This window comes from Arachis ipaensis, chromosome B03 (genome assembly GCF_000816755.2).
Source record: "Arachis ipaensis cultivar K30076 chromosome B03, Araip1.1, whole genome shotgun sequence".
In the NCBI taxonomy this organism is placed as follows: domain Eukaryota; kingdom Viridiplantae; phylum Streptophyta; class Magnoliopsida; order Fabales; family Fabaceae; genus Arachis; species Arachis ipaensis.
This window is the reverse complement of record NC_029787.2, coordinates 129846469-129861901: the sequence shown is the minus strand read 5'-3', so window position 1 is coordinate 129861901 and position 15433 is coordinate 129846469. Positions and strand designations below refer to the sequence as shown.

The following is a 15433-nucleotide window of genomic DNA, read 5'->3' as shown; positions in this document are numbered from 1 at the left end:
TGTTATCGTCATCCACTGTACATGCCATCCACCTAAGTTTACATTTTCACAACCGTATATCCTCTGTCTGAAGGACGTAAAATCTCCTTCAAAGGGTTGAAAAATGAAGACGGTAGTAAAGAAAATAAATATATAAACCAGATGGGTTCCAAATGATTGAGTACCTAAAATTCATAGAACTCCTCCGTCTAACTCCGGTTACCCAGGCCAAGGCTTTCATAGAACAAAATGTACCCGTGGTCTGTATTACTGGAATATTCCTGTGCTGATCCAAAGAAAGTTTGCACAGCAGATTCGTCAATCATCTCAACATTTTCGTCATCGAAAAATAACCAGTGATTATGGCTTTTCACAAGGCTAACATAATGCCCATGGTTGGGGCCACTTCCCACATGTACAACCACCGCAAATAGAGAATACTCAATGTCTGCTTCATCAACGGTGTTACTCAATTTCAGCTCGAGGGGGAAGACAACTCTGTAAGATAGCTTCTTGTAGCGGCCCAGCTGTTCCATGTACTTAAACCGCTTCAAATGGATGACCAAGATGTGAGGTGGTTTCTTTATCTTCATCCTTTTCTGAGCCTCTTGCAAACTGGTATCATAAGAAAACTTGAGGTATAAAAACCAATGAAATTGTTGAGATAAAGGCATATGATTCAAAACGATTGAGGCAATATAAAGCTTAAATTTGTGCCTGCTAGTGAAACTGTAAGGTAAATAAATATACCTGCAGCATTTGTCACAAAAAAATTTGTCTTCAGCATTCAACGTCTCAGTGGAACTGAAATTTTTCAAACAGCTTGTAATTGAACTATTTTGCTCAATATCAAGGCTCAAGTCAAGAAATGTTTCATCTCTGGCTGTCACTGTTTCACATTGCAAGCACCTTGTTTCATTTGTGAGTATTCCCTAATCAGAGCAAGTTACAATAATGAAAATCCATACAGAAAGAAGTATATATAAGATATTTTATGTTCATTACAAGAGTAACCCCCTTCCCCTACCCACAAAAGAAGGATTAACAATCAAAATTTAAGGTGGCAAATGTTAAATTGGCAGAACAAGGTCACCTGGAAATTTTTGTGCACCCAAGTAACCAAAGGATCTTTCTTTGCACCATTAATTGTACCATTTGTGAGCCCGTTTGCAGCCTTCTCAGAAGGTGGGGACGTCTCTTGATCATTTTGTACAGTATGGGCTTCTTTCTCCAAAATGTCAACAAGTTCATTCAGCAAATAATTCAGGAATTCGTGGGCGTCCTACCCAGAAGGGAAAAAATAAGGAAATCCACAACAAAAAATTATGTTTCTAATGAATTTCATTGAAGGAAGTTGATTCTTGAATCTTGACAGTTTGAACATACCTGGTGCATATAGCTGCGGAAGATTTCATTCTGTTTTTTCAACCTCTGCACAAATCGTTTAGGAGCAATGACACCAGTTTTCTTCTTCTGCGAACTTATCTACACCAAGAGAAATAAATATATGTTTAACATTTACAAATTGCAACCAAGATAAAGAAGCATACAATTTGTCTTGGTTGGAGGCTCTTCTATTTCCTGTTTTTATTTAATAGGATATTTTATCTTCTATGCTTGTACTTGTTTATCTCTTATCTCTGATGAATTTTCTTCTACCAAAATAAATAAATAAATGAATCAACATATAAATAAAAAAAAAAAAGTCTAGTAATATTGTTATCAAATAAAAAAAATAAAACGGCTACAAATTCAAAGGCATTCAAAGAACAAATATCATGGTTGAGTTTATCAAAGATGAAACAAGCTGGGGCATGATGCATGTGAAGCCCAGAATCGACCAAACTACAGGCTAATTACCTGTGAAAATAAGTCAGCTAAGCAAGTTAAAAGATTTTCTTCCAACTCCCCAATGCTTTTGTTATTTCCATAATACTCTAGTAATTGTTCACGAAATGGAACACAAAAGTATAGTGCCTGCAGTAAGTAGCAAAATGAAATGATAAGTTACTAGTCAAGAACCATGAAGATATTTACAAAACAAGAATAATCATACACATCTTCATATACCATCACTAAAGATGTTTTTAGAAAAGGTAAATGCTTTTACAAAATGTAGTGTGGACCATATAAAGAAAACATTGAATAATAGTTTAGCCTTAAAATTTCAATAGACTATCAATCAATTTCAACAAAAAACTTATGAAAGATGATTAAGAGTCGCGGGTCGGAAGTAAAAATCGCACATCCCCAATCCTAATATCGATTCACAAATCAAGCACGTCGAAGTTCAAGAAGCAAGTCAACAGCAGAACCAAAAAACACACATCTTCAGCAAACTTCCCATAGAATGAATAGACCAAAAGGAAAGGAAAAAAAAAAAAAGAATCATCGATGCTAAGGATTGAAAGCAGAAGATAGAATTAAAGAACGAAAACCATGAATCAGTTGAGAAACCTGCAAAACACTGTTGCAGTAACAAGTATTGCCAAAATTCTCTAGGCCGAAGTAACGTTCTCCTTCGGGGAATTGGTCGCCGAGAGCCTTCTCGAGCTTAGAGCCCGCAGCACCCATGAGTGAGTGGATAGATTTCCGATGAGTCAGATTCGAATCCGATTCAATTCAGCGAGTCACAAGATGAAAGGTCACAATGACCGCTTTGGAAATCGTTAGGGTTTGGTGGTATTGGCGAGCGAAGTCTTAATAGTTTCTGTTGGCAGAAGCAAAGGGTTTTTGGTGTTCAACAGAGAGAACCGTGGATGAGAATACTGACGGAAGTTTTGATGGAATGTTGACAGAAAGAAAAGAAAGAACGGTTTTTATTTGGAACTCTCATTTTCCGCTGTTTTATTTATCTCTTCATTTTCTTTATAAAATTAAACGAATGCGCCACCACCGCACGAGAAAAAACAAAAAATAATTTTGATACCCTAACTAGTGTAATATTAGATGGAAACTCAGGTGCAGTCAACTTCACGTGAAATTAATAGTTAAGAATCGTTAGATAAAAATTTAGTCAAATCAATCAAACCATCTAACAGTTCTCAACTATTAACTTCATGTGAAGTTGACTGCACATGAATTTTCACTATAATATAATCGTATATTTATAATTGTTCTTTAAATAATTATTTACGTTTATACACATGGATTTATTGGTGCAGACATTACTGAGATATCATCACGAGTTCTCGATCTGGTAGAGACAGTTTCGGCTGGAAGCGGAAGCGATCGGAGGAGTGGGTCGCGGCAGGGAGACAGAGAGAGCCTGACAGTGAGAGAGAGAGATCTGTATGTGTAATTATTGGAGGTGGATAGGTTAATGTGAGAGAGAAGAGGAAGATTTTTATAGGTTTTAATTATGTTTACTTAATTAATTTTAAATTTTTTTAATTTTGAATTTAAAAAATTTAAAATTAATTATTAATATAAATTAATGTGGTTTTGTTTAGTTTTTGGCTGATAATATGTTGGTTCTATATACTTTTTCTTTTAAAATTAAGTGCATGTTTGGGCGCCATTATTTTGTTAAAAAAAGATCTTTTTTCAATGAAAAAATATCTTTTTTTATTTTTTAACGTGTTTGGCAAATTTTTAGTAGTAAAAGTAAAAGCACTAGTAAAATCAAAAAAGATCTTTTTTTGCTGTAAAATTTACATCTTTTTTTAAAAGATCTTTTTTCCTTAAAAAAAAAGATGTTTTCATGTAATAAATAAATAAAAAGTACTTTTATATTGTTATATTCAAACATACTTAGTGCATGTTTGGGCGCCATTATTTTGTTAAAAAAAGATCTTTTTTCAATGAAAAAAGATCTTTTTTTATTTTTTAACGTGTTTGGTAAATTTCTAGTAGTAAAAGTAAAAGCACTAGTAAAATCAAAAAAAGATCTTTTTTGAGAAGCTGTAATTTACATCTTTTTTTAAAAGATCTTTTTTCCTTAAAAAAAAGATGTTTTTCATGTAATAAATGAATAAAAAAATACTTTTATATTGTTATACCCAAACATAATTGATAGATAAAAAGACCTTTTTACATGAGATATCCAAACATAAAATTACTTTTACTTCTTTATAAAATCTTTTAAAAAAAGATAACTCGAAAAAAGATCTTTTCTTAAAAGCTCACCCAAACAAGCCCTTAATTGATAAAAAGACTTTTTTTACATGAGATATCCAAATATAAGATTACTTTTACTTTACTATAAGATCTTTTAAAAAAAGATAACTCGAAAAAAGAACTTTTCTTAAAAGCTCCAAACAAGCCCTTATTTGTGCTAGCCGCTTTTGACAACTTATCTTTATTACTAAGGAACAACAAGAAGAAGTTTCACTACAACAATGGCAATTATTTGTATGAGATTAACGGAGTAATGCTGGAATTTGGAACTGATTTAAATTCTGGGATTTTTTTTTTTATGTTCTTTATGGGAGTTATTTTGTTGCATTACTTTTTTTTATACTTTTTTTTTTTCATTCTATGATTTGTGTTTTTCCTTTGCTACTTCTTGAAACTGCCATAGTTAAATAGGGACGTGAGTATTTCATATGGATCGATAAAATTAAAGAAGGTAGAAGAAATATGAGAGTTAAAAAAAAGTGAAGAAAGTTATGAAAATAATCATATCCAAAAAAAAAGGAGAGTTCACTATTGATGCACCAAAAAACAAAATTTGAAGAAATAGTATACCACAACTAATCAGATTAAGAAAGAATTGAAGTATATTAAGAAAATAATGATGGTTATTTGTCTAGGATTGAAAACTTGTATCTTGTTATTGTTTATGTTAATTGTTCAAAATTAAAATTTAGAGTGTAATTCATTTGTTAGGCTATGTTTATTGTGTAATTTTCATTGAATGAATGAAAATTTATTTCCTAATTTGTGTCAATTTTAAACAAGCTTAAAAAGGAATAATTGAATTATAAAATAATTAAATTTTAAAGATAATATCTAATTTGTCACCAAAAAGCGATATTACTAATAAAAATAGTGTTATGCTGGACAAAATTATTATATATGTGTAGTTTTATTAACGAACACACATTTTTATTATGTATACACATGATTCATTAAATGATTCAAACATAATTATATTTTTGTGTGAAAATTTTATATATACTTTTATCAATTATTCATTTTTTCCTAATTAGTAAGAGAAATGTTAAATGATAGTAAATTTTAACTATCAATAAAAATAATAATTTTTTTGTCGTAAAGAATTAATAGTAATTAATTAAGAAGAGAAATGAATTAGGGCCTGGGTTTGTTAGCCGGTAGCCCAGGAAAATAAAAAGAAAGGAATGGAGAGAGTCTTATCTGCAATCTGTTTCAGAAGATAACACAAAATGCTGAGCCTCAACCTGTCTACTGCTTCCGCTTCTTCTTCAACCGTTCCCTTTCTTCCGAAGCCATTATTCGCAAAATCATCCTTCAATGGCATCCAGCTCCGTCCCCGCAGCACCTGCTCGGTTCCACTCTCTTGCTCCGGGACGCGCACTGCAGCTGCGTCGGTGGTCATGATGGCCAAGAGAGAGGAGGAGATGAAGGAGATTCGCCAGAAAACCACCGACCAAATCAACGAAGAGGTCGTCGAACTTAAAGGCGAGCTTCTCATGCTTCGCCTTCAGCAATCTGCCCGCAACGAGTTCAAGTCCAGCGAGTTCCGTCGCATGCGCAAAAGGGTACTCTTTCATTTCGCTCCTCTAACATAATTCACATTTTCTTCTTTCATTGAGTTGTAGAAATTAGGGTTAGTATATCTTGAGAATTCTTCAATTTGGCTTCAGTTGACAATGTAGTTTAGAATTGCTCTTGTGCTGGGACCATACCAAGCATTTCGTTTACATAAATTATAAGACTTGGGGACCTTTGCTTACAGATTCACACACAATCTTTTATTGCATACTTTCTTTACTTTAGGCCTTTGACGAGAGAGCTCAGTTAGGTATATAGTATGACGAGCAGTTAACCCAATCAAGGGTGTGTGACCTGTGGCCAGTTCCCTCCTATGCTGCTAGATCAATTGACCCTCAATGCCTCGGCTGCTCTGCGGTGGCCGGCACCAGGACTGCGAAAAAATTAGACAGGGCAAGGGTCTCGCCGATAGGGGTTCCCCTAGTAAACTTTTGGTGCTTGAGCAAAGAGGACTATATCTCTTATTCTAGGTTTAAATCTCTAGGCTGTGAACTGAAATTCCTGAGAAATATATAGGTACTACTAACTACTTATGTGTATAAGTTCAATGTGATCCTTCTGTGTCGTATGCAAATTTTCTTGGTAAAGCTTGATGCACAGCAGTTTATTGTACCAGAAAGTTTTCTGAAACTAGTGCGAATGTCCTTAGCAGCTTCTGCTCTATGTGATTTGCGGTTGAGGTAGCATGGTGATTGGTGACGGGGTGTGTCTGTTTTCTATCTACAGTTTGTTGTTTCTCTTGCTTTCTCTTTTCTACTTATCTATTTTCAGGTGACAAGTATACTTTCAAGTTTAAAATATAGAATTCAATTTTCAAACTACTTTCTACTTCCTTATTTTAAAGTATTGATCTTCAGTTATCCAACTGAGATTGTGTGGCCAAACTGGAACTAAATCTGTCATTCTGTTAAAAGGAGGTTATTAGGTTCTGTTGAAGAAACAGTCACAACTCACATGGATTTAGGATGCCCCAGTTCCATGTGGAGAGCAGAGCATGATATGCAGAAGGGCTTGAAAAGTAAAATTGTCTCCATATTTATTTGTCAAACAATTCCCTTCCCCTTTAAGACCCTTACTCGTAAATGCACCCTTAATATTTGCATGAATGCTATGGTTGCATGTTCCTATCCTTGTATGTTATTTTTGGATGAATGATGTTGTGATGATTTAATATGAATGCAGATTGCTCGCATGCTTACTGTGAAGAGGGAAAGGGAGATTGAGGAGGGTATCAATAAGAGGTTGTCCAGAAAGTTCGATAGACAATGGAAGAAAAGCATTGTTGTAAAACCGCCGCCATCTTTAATAAAGCTTCGGGAGCAAGAAGCAGCTGAAGAAGCTGCTGCAGCTGAAAAGGCCGCATCATCATCATAATATATGCTTTCGGGGTTTATACCCCTTGGTTTGGAGCGAATGTTTTTGTAATATCATATTGTTGGTATCCTGCCTTGTATTTATTTTTGGAAGTAAAAGAAGACATGATGATGAAAAATCATGATTCACATTTTACAACATTAGTCTTCATATTGAATTATCAATCAATTCAATATACACGAGTTTAATTGCCCAGCATTAAAAGTTGTGTGTGAATTTTATATTATCATCTAATTAAATGTGTATTTGGAAAATTTTAATATAACGAAAACTATTAATATTTGTTTATTAATGATTAAACGTGTATTTGAATCAATATGGGTTGGTTTAGCTTGTTAGTTCGTTTAAGCAAGTATTAAGGGATTGAATTTCGTTTTGTGTATATAATAATTTATTGACCGATAACAAATCTTTAGATAAAAATTTGATCCACAATGAATTAGTTCTTGTCGAAGTGGGAGATGCATACAACATCAAAACGCATATTTTAAAACTTTTGATATAACGATTAACGAGAACTTTTACTATTTGTTTCTTTAAATGTGTTAAATTCTTTTTGATAGTAGTATAAAAAATAAATCTCGAAGTTACCCAAAAAAACAAAATAAAAGTGGTGTCAATTCAGTAACGGGGAGTGCAGAGGGGTAAACCGTAAAGGATGGAGGAAAGCAAAGAAGAAGCAGAGGCAGCGCTGCAGAAGAAGTACTCGTCAATGGTGGAACGGCTCAACAAACGCCACCAATCCCGTTCAGACAATAACAACGAATCGGAATCATCTTCATCCCCTGCCTTCGAGTCCACATCATCCTTCCTCACCCGATTCTCCAACCTCAAATCCTCCATCGAATCCCAACTCACTCACTCCCATTCCCTCTCCTCTTCCGACCCATCGCAGCTCAAACCCCATTTCGAGCAAATCTCAGCATCAATCTCCCATTTGGAGAAGCTTGTTGCACAAAACTCCTACTTCCTTCCCTCCTACGACGTTCGATCCTCCCTCAAAACCATCGCCGATTTGAAACACACCCTAGAAACCCTCATCTCCCAGCTTCTCCCTAAGAAGAAGTTCTCCTTCAAGAACAAGGCTGCCACCAAGAAAGACACTACCAACAACAACAACACTGTTACTCCACAAGAACCCAAGCAGCCTCTACCTCTCAATCGCGACTCCCCGGGGTTCAGGAACAAATCCGGCGAGCTTTTGGTGGGTGATTTTAGGGGATCGGAGGTTGGCGAATTCACGGTGTCTGATCTCAATTCCTGCGAGGTTAGGATAATTGGTTGTGTGAGTACACTATTCATTCACAGGTTGAAGGATTCTAGGGTTTACGTTGGGCCCGTGATGAGTTCAGTCCTCATCGAGGACGTTGAGGGCTGCGTTTTTGCCATGGCGTCACATCAGATTCGGATCCACGCTGCAACAAGGAGCGATTTTTACCTGAGAGTTAGGAGCAGGCCCATAATCGAGGACAGCAATGGGGTGAGGTTTGCGCCGTACTGCTTGCGCTACGAAGGGATCGAAGAGGATCTTCGTGGTGCTGGTCTTGATGCAGAAACCGGGAATTGGGGGAATGTGGACGATTTCAAGTGGTTGAGGGCGGTGCAGTCTCCAAATTGGTCGATTTTGCCGGAAAATGTTAGGGTTGGAATCGTTGATTTCAATTCGGAAAATGGGAAGAAGGAGGAAATTTGAGTAGGGTTGTTGTTGTAGGATGCTCCAAGTGTTGAAGATTTTTTATTTGTCTTGTGGGGACTATGTGCAATTGATCTTAGTTCGGATATGTTCTCTCTCGGATTTTGATATATTAAGAGCTTGAAGTGATTTTGGCGATGCTAGTGTCTGTGACTGCTGAGTTTTCACGTTACTGTTGCTATTGTTTGATTTAAAAGAAAAGCTTAGAAATGATATGATATAACTATTGCTTAATCGTTTCGCACATAATTCTTGTGTGTATGGTCATTTACTCCTTGTGTTTTATTCCTAACTCTGAAAAGACGGAAGAAGCTAGATATCTGCCCTTGTTAGCTCAAACAATGTTTTTATCAGCTGCTGCAGAATTATCATATGTTGCGAGTATTTTCCTGTGATTTTAGGGGCGGTATGTTGCATGCACATTTTGTACTTTTGGGGATAAATTGAACCAACTCCAAACTTGACGGGTACTGTGCAATTCTCCCCATTCCCCAAGAATAATTAAGGTTCAGAGGATCATTTTCTCAACTTCACTACATGATGTATTAGTATTACGGATAAAATGAATAACAAAAAGATGACAGACATTGAATGAGTAATGGCATTGCTGCAGTATATACCTTTCAAACAATCACTTACAATAAAGTAAAGTAGATCCATTAATAAATTGCAAATGGAACCAATTCATGCAGAAATTTGGCCTTTAAGAAATACAGCCAAACAATGTTTTGTTCCAAAAAAAAACTAAGCTAAAAAATTTACCCCACTTCGCAGCTAATATGGAGCCTTAAGGTTGGAGGCTACTGAAGCATCAGCTCTTGACGGAGGTTCTGAATTCTGAGTCAATCTACAAGCAAAAGCCGCTACTGCACTAGGAAGATTTTGGGATTAACAGAGAAAATCACCAACCTTAAAACTATCAAGTTTTCTAAATGGATTTCTTTTTTATGAAACCTCAGTCCATAAGCATCATAGGAAAATGCATAAATAGTTACTTCCTTTTAACTTCTTAACAGCTTTAGAGCAATAGCAACACATCTTTTTGAGCTAACCTACCAAAAAAGGTATATATTGATACAACATAACTGGTTCAGTTTATGGATTTTATCTCCCACCAGACAACTCAATGGCATCTTGATTGTAGACTGAATCTTCACCCCAGTCGAATCTTCTTTGTAATCTCTCATATTCTTGCCTCCGATTGACTTCCACATGCTGCCATTCCTCCCACCTTTCAGCCAAACCTTCTCCTTCTAGCATTCTTACAACCTCGGACATCAGTGGCCGATCCTCTGGTGTTCCTTGTGTGCAAAGCAATGCAACTTGTATCATCATTTCTACCTCTTGTATATTGTAATTTTTATTTAGGTTGCGGTCAACAATAGCGTCTAGTCTCTTCTCCCGTTCTAATTTCTTAACCTGTTGAGCCAAAAAAGAACAAAGATATTCATAAGAACGATGGACACACAAACAATCAACGATGCCATTTTACTTAAAGAAGTCAATTGCTCTTTGACCTGTAACCAGCTCCAAAAGCATAATCCCATAGCCAAAAACATCAGTCCTCTCTGACGACTTTCCAGTGGACAAGTATTCAGGAGCTATATGGCCCATTGTTCCACGAACTTGAGTTGTCACATTAGTCTTGCGGACATCAACTAACTTTGCCAAACCAAAGTCGCCAACAACTGCCTCAAAATCTTCATCAAGTAATACATTAGCTGCCTTCACATCTCGATGAATAATTTTGGGATTGCAATGCTCATGAAGATATTCAAGGCCACGAGCTGTTCCCAGAGCCACTCTTTTTCTTGTAGGCCAGTCTAAAACAGGTTCCCCAGGCTTAAGTTCTGCATTGCCATTCATGTAACAATATTTGTGGTCAGGATGCCAAATTTTACAAGCAAACCAAATGAAATGTGGATGCTTAAACCATGATTTGTATTTTCTCATCTGTCATTTAAAACTTTTAATTTGCTAATAATTAACATTCAATATGTACATTTATATATATCATTTATAGTTTATCAATTTGTACCAAATGAATTTATGATGTCATCTAAAATGACAAATTAAATGTTGGACTAATTTCTTCACCTAAGTATATTCTGCAGGAGTATAAAATTGTAAAATCATTTGAAAAAAAATTATTTTTCTAAGTTAAAAATTATAATAGAATAACAAAAACAAAGGCTTAAGATGATGACAACAAACAATCTGAATGGCCCTCCAGCCCTGGTTACAACATAAAAAATAACAACATACTCTTTAAAAGAAAATAAAATTGGATAAGCAAAATAGTAAACCTAATATGCCTCTGTAATTATGTACCTCGTAGACGATAGGCGACACTCAAATTTTGCATGAAGGGATAAACTAACAGGCGTTCAGTTGGAGTTGTGCAAAACCCAATCAATCGTAACAGGTTACGATGAACAGCTACACTTATCATTTCAACTTCACGCTGGAAAGCTGCATCTCCCCCAGGGCTTTCATAATCAGTTAACCTTTTCACAGCAACTTTTGTGTTATCAGCAAGAACACCTTTGTAAACCTTTCCAAATCCTCCTTGTCCTAAAACATTTTTCTCACTGAAGTTGTCTGTTGCTATCTGTAGTTCTCTCCATGCAAATCTCTTTAGTTGACCAAATGCAATTCGTCGGTCAACTTCACCTAATAATAAAATAATAAGAATGAAAATTATTAACCATGATAACAATAGCAATAGCAATAATGTAACAGACACAAGCTGAGTAAATTTTTAAAAACTGGGAAGGATAAGTAAAATCAGATAGGGTCCAGCCATAAATTTATCATTTTGAACTTCGGCGCAGAGGTAAATTCTCCAAACCAATACTTTAAAGCTCATAATGCTGGAACAATAAACAATGGAACATATTAAAACATCCAAGTAACGTTTCAGACTTAACTCACAAGAATATTGCAGATAAACAAGAAACACATACCTGCAACATCAACAAAAATTTCACGCTTGTAACCCTTGTGTTTATTTTTGCACCAAAAGAATAGAAGGCCAACAAGGAAAAGAATAACAATTAACCCGATAATAATTCCAATAATGAGTCCAACTTTCAATTTATGTGGTGAACCTGCCATGTAGGAAAATTAGTATCAGCTTGTTGCTAAGAGAGAGAAAAGAAAGGGGAATTGGTAACAACACAGAAGTAAACAGGACCGCAAGAATTTTCCAATCAAGTAACCTTGGTCTGTATTGCTAGATGCACAAGGATGAGGATAATTCACGCCACAATTCAATTTATTTCCAGTGAAACTGCAGCAAGGAAAACCGTGTAAATAGAGCAATGTACTAAAATTCTTTAAATAAAAAAGGAATGGTACATGTTAACATGGATAAACATCTAAATGTCTAACGCATCCTAAATTCAAATATTATATCCATTAATTCCAAACATGGTATATGGGAACAGACCCAGAAAGAAGGGATGAAAACATTTTCAAATTGGTGTATACTTAAAACTAGTTTTACCTATCACTAATTAATATAAGCTAGCAGAAAAAGTAGGAGGAAAACAATTGTCACTGTTTAAGGCTCCAAAGGCCTACACAACGAAAGCTTTTAACTCTAGTTCAAGGCTTGTAATGAAAGCTTAAGCTTGTTTGCTTGACCACTCGAAGATGTCCGGTTCCCTTCTACATTTCATAGTGAAATGATAGATTTCACACAGCTAGAATGGTGCAAAAATATTAATCATGTAAAGGAGTTTGTGAAAGATAACTTTGTTTCATTGGTGTGAAAAAGGGCCAATTATATATAATATTACCATTAAGTAGTAAGCAACAAGATTATGTAAAGTAGTCAAGCAACAAGAATTAAACTTTATTTTCTAGAACTTACTTGTACTTAGTTACTTTGAACAACTGCTCCGGGATTTCACCACTAAGATCATTTGAATCTAACATGCTGCCAAACAGAAATTTGAACAACCAGTCAGCTAATAAAATAACAATATATACTTAGCGGTAACCTCAAAATTGTATAAAGAATTATTTCACATACACATTGATCAAGCTTGGGAGATTGCCAAGTGACTCCGGTATAGTGCCATTGAGATTGTTTTGACTTAGTGTCCTGGTTTCCGAGCGGGAAAAAAATGATTAAGCATCGCACAGTAATATGCTAAGACTTGTTATATCTATGTAAAGTAAAATCTAGTAATTAGAGATTGTCATACTTACAAGAATTGGAGCTTATTTAGATTGCCAAGGGAAGATGGTATTTGGCCAGTTAATCTGTTATTTTCCAAATCCAACCTGCCCAAGTTTGTCAGATTTCCTAATTCTTTTGGTATGTTTCCTGTGATGGCATTCCCTTGCAAAGAACTGCATGATAAAGCATATACACATCAATGATTACACTAAAAAAATCCAGCTTGACTAACAAACCACTTTTATCACCTAACTACCCAATCATATGAAAATCTAGCTTGACCAAGATTGAATGAATGTGTCATACTATGAATACTTACAGAGCAGTAAGATTTTTTAGAACTCCTATTCTTGGGGTCAAGGTTCCTGTGAGTCCCATTAATGCTAGCGAACTGCATGAATCAAATTATGCATGCACCAATTCAACATACAGTTATGGGATCGAAAAATATAATGCTAATATATAATTTTTTTTGTGGACAGTGAAAGTAACGGCTTCAGCATCTTTTGCAAATCAAATAATAAATAATGTCTTACACTTGAATGACATTGTAGCTCGGGTCACAGTTAACACGCGACCAAGTACAAGGGTTCACTTGATTTACATTCCAATCAGTAAGCTGGTTAGATGAAGCATTCAGTGATAGCTTCAACGCATATAGAGCGTCTCCTGGATATAAACAAGAATTTTAGTAGGATTCCAAAACACTGCAATTTTTCACAAGATCAAAAAGGCATATATGTTTCAAACTTCAAACCCCTAATATTTCAACTGCAACATTTGAAAAAATGATATTGTACCTTGAGCATCAGGCAGCACAAATGAACATAAGCAACCCAATAACAGAACCAAACATAAGAAGCTCATCTCTACTTGGCATCAACCACTGACACAAAGTCCAGGATAATCAATTAGCAAATGAAAATTGCCCATCTCTGCAGTGCGGAATCATCAAAATCATTAAGTTACCAAAATTAATGATGACAACAAACAGCATGCGAAAATAAACAATAAAACAATACTGAAAAAGCTGATGCAGTGATAAACAAAAATATATTGTGATCAAAGTAATTAATGATCACTCCTGCATCTAAGAAAAATTGCTTGTTGCATCAATGAAGGATCACATAGCTAACTGATTTTTATTTAAATAATAATAATAATCCACATTTGCCAATTTGAGCAAACTATGCAGAACTAAAAAGCAGGTTTATTTTGTCGTTTCTCACACTCGTTAATCTAAATAATGGATAAGGAAAAGGGGATAGTTAAAGAAATCATTCAAATGGTGACAACCAATAATAATAGTAATTGTTAATTCTCAATTCTCACCATCTATAAAAGGAGAAGATCACAATTTTAGCTTTATTTTGTTATGGTTAGTTGGTTACTTGGATACAAATGCCGATTACACAGCCAATTCAGTAAATTTCCTATTTCAGCCGCCAATTGAAAGAATCAAAAGGAAAAAAAAAGAAAAAAAAAGAAGAAAGAATTGCTTAAACCAGCAAAGGATGCTTGCTTTCGTCTCACACCAAATATGCCAACTGAGAGAATAAGGAAAGGACCTGCACAGTTTTACAATAATACAAAATTTGGAATTAAAGCGAGTTAGATTTCAAAACAAATGAAGAAAAAATAACATAAACACAGGATTGAGAGAAACACTGTCATAATCGTGAACAGGTAGTGACTGTGGCCACAGAATCATTCACACAAATGGACAAATAGAAATGCGTATACGCCCAAAACGCAGCAGAACACTAATAAAAGCGCGATCCAAATAACAAACGAAACGGCAGTAATAGCAAAGAAGAAAACGGAATCAGAATCAGGTGAAAGAAGATCAGTGTGTAGTGGGGATACAGTAAATTTTAAAAAAATAACAAAAGAAGAAGAAAGGGATAGAAAGGTACTAACTATGTAATGAAGAGCGTTGAAGGAGAAGTGTGAGAGAGAGGTAGCTGGCAATAAGGTATGACAGCAAATGTTGAACCGAACCTTCTGTCCCCTTTGCTTTCTTTTTTTCCTTTCTTTTTTGGTTACTTTTTATAACATTTTTCGCATTTCTTTTTTCTTTTTCTTTTCTTTTCTTTTCTTTTCTTTTCCCTCTCTCCTCTCTCTCTCTATCTTTGATTTATGATTATTATTACTACTAATTATAATAATTCAGTATTACAGGTATTGACCAGAAGAATGTTGAAATAGAATCATGTTTAGTAAAGGAAGATTGGAAAGCAAAGACACAGCAATTATTGTTGTTGTTGCCAGTTGCCAGCACCACACACTCTCTCTCTCTCAGATTGGACTGCAGAAGAAGTGAAGTGCTGCCTCATGTTTGTTGGTATCCATGCGTCGTTGTTCGTTCTACTTTCCACTGATTGGTTTGGGTTCTTCCTTTGAAAAAATGTTCCCCACTTAAATTTAGTAATATAATATAATCTAATCTAATATAATCTGCCATGAAAAATATCTTCTCACAAATCATCACTATGACTCGA

The 15433-nt window shown here is 35.2% G+C and overlaps 4 protein-coding genes across 5 annotated transcripts; 2 read left to right on the top strand and 2 right to left on the bottom strand.

Annotated features, from left to right (window-relative positions):
- LOC107631670 (ubiquitin carboxyl-terminal hydrolase 4) lies at positions 27 to 2810 on the bottom strand. 2 transcript variants are annotated; one of them, XM_016335188.2, is made up of 6 exons: positions 2437 to 2808; positions 1840 to 1956; positions 1366 to 1464; positions 1073 to 1261; positions 730 to 911; positions 27 to 594 (listed from the first exon to the last, which is right to left on the bottom strand). In XM_016335188.2, exons 1-6 carry the CDS (start codon positions 2551 to 2553, stop codon positions 189 to 191), a joined length of 1110 nt encoding a protein of 369 aa, XP_016190674.1. In that variant the 5' UTR covers positions 2554 to 2808; the 3' UTR covers positions 27 to 188. The 2 variants fall into 2 exon arrangements, with proteins under 2 accessions (XP_016190674.1, XP_016190675.1); XM_016335189.2 differs by having other exon boundaries at positions 72 to 594; positions 1073 to 1207; positions 2437 to 2810.
- On the top strand, positions 5258 to 7054 carry LOC107631673 (50S ribosomal protein L29, chloroplastic). The gene is made up of 2 exons (XM_016335193.2): positions 5258 to 5663; positions 6859 to 7054. Exons 1-2 carry the CDS (start codon positions 5328 to 5330, stop codon positions 7048 to 7050), a joined length of 528 nt encoding a protein of 175 aa, XP_016190679.1. The 5' UTR covers positions 5258 to 5327; the 3' UTR covers positions 7051 to 7054.
- Positions 7606 to 9035, top strand: LOC107631672 (tubulin-folding cofactor C). The gene is made up of 2 exons (XM_016335191.2): positions 7606 to 8816; positions 8869 to 9035. Exon 1 carries the CDS (start codon positions 7709 to 7711, stop codon positions 8741 to 8743), a length of 1035 nt encoding a protein of 344 aa, XP_016190677.1. The 5' UTR covers positions 7606 to 7708; the 3' UTR covers positions 8744 to 8816; positions 8869 to 9035.
- On the bottom strand, positions 9379 to 13814 carry LOC107631671 (probable LRR receptor-like serine/threonine-protein kinase At5g10290; the record flags this gene model as incomplete). The annotated part of the gene is given in 10 exon segments (XM_021119832.1): positions 9379 to 10593; positions 11075 to 11416; positions 11710 to 11853; positions 11965 to 12035; positions 12621 to 12686; positions 12783 to 12854; positions 12962 to 13105; positions 13252 to 13323; positions 13469 to 13601; positions 13733 to 13814. Coding segments are annotated over 10 exon segments (1857 nt in total). The 3' UTR covers positions 9379 to 9847.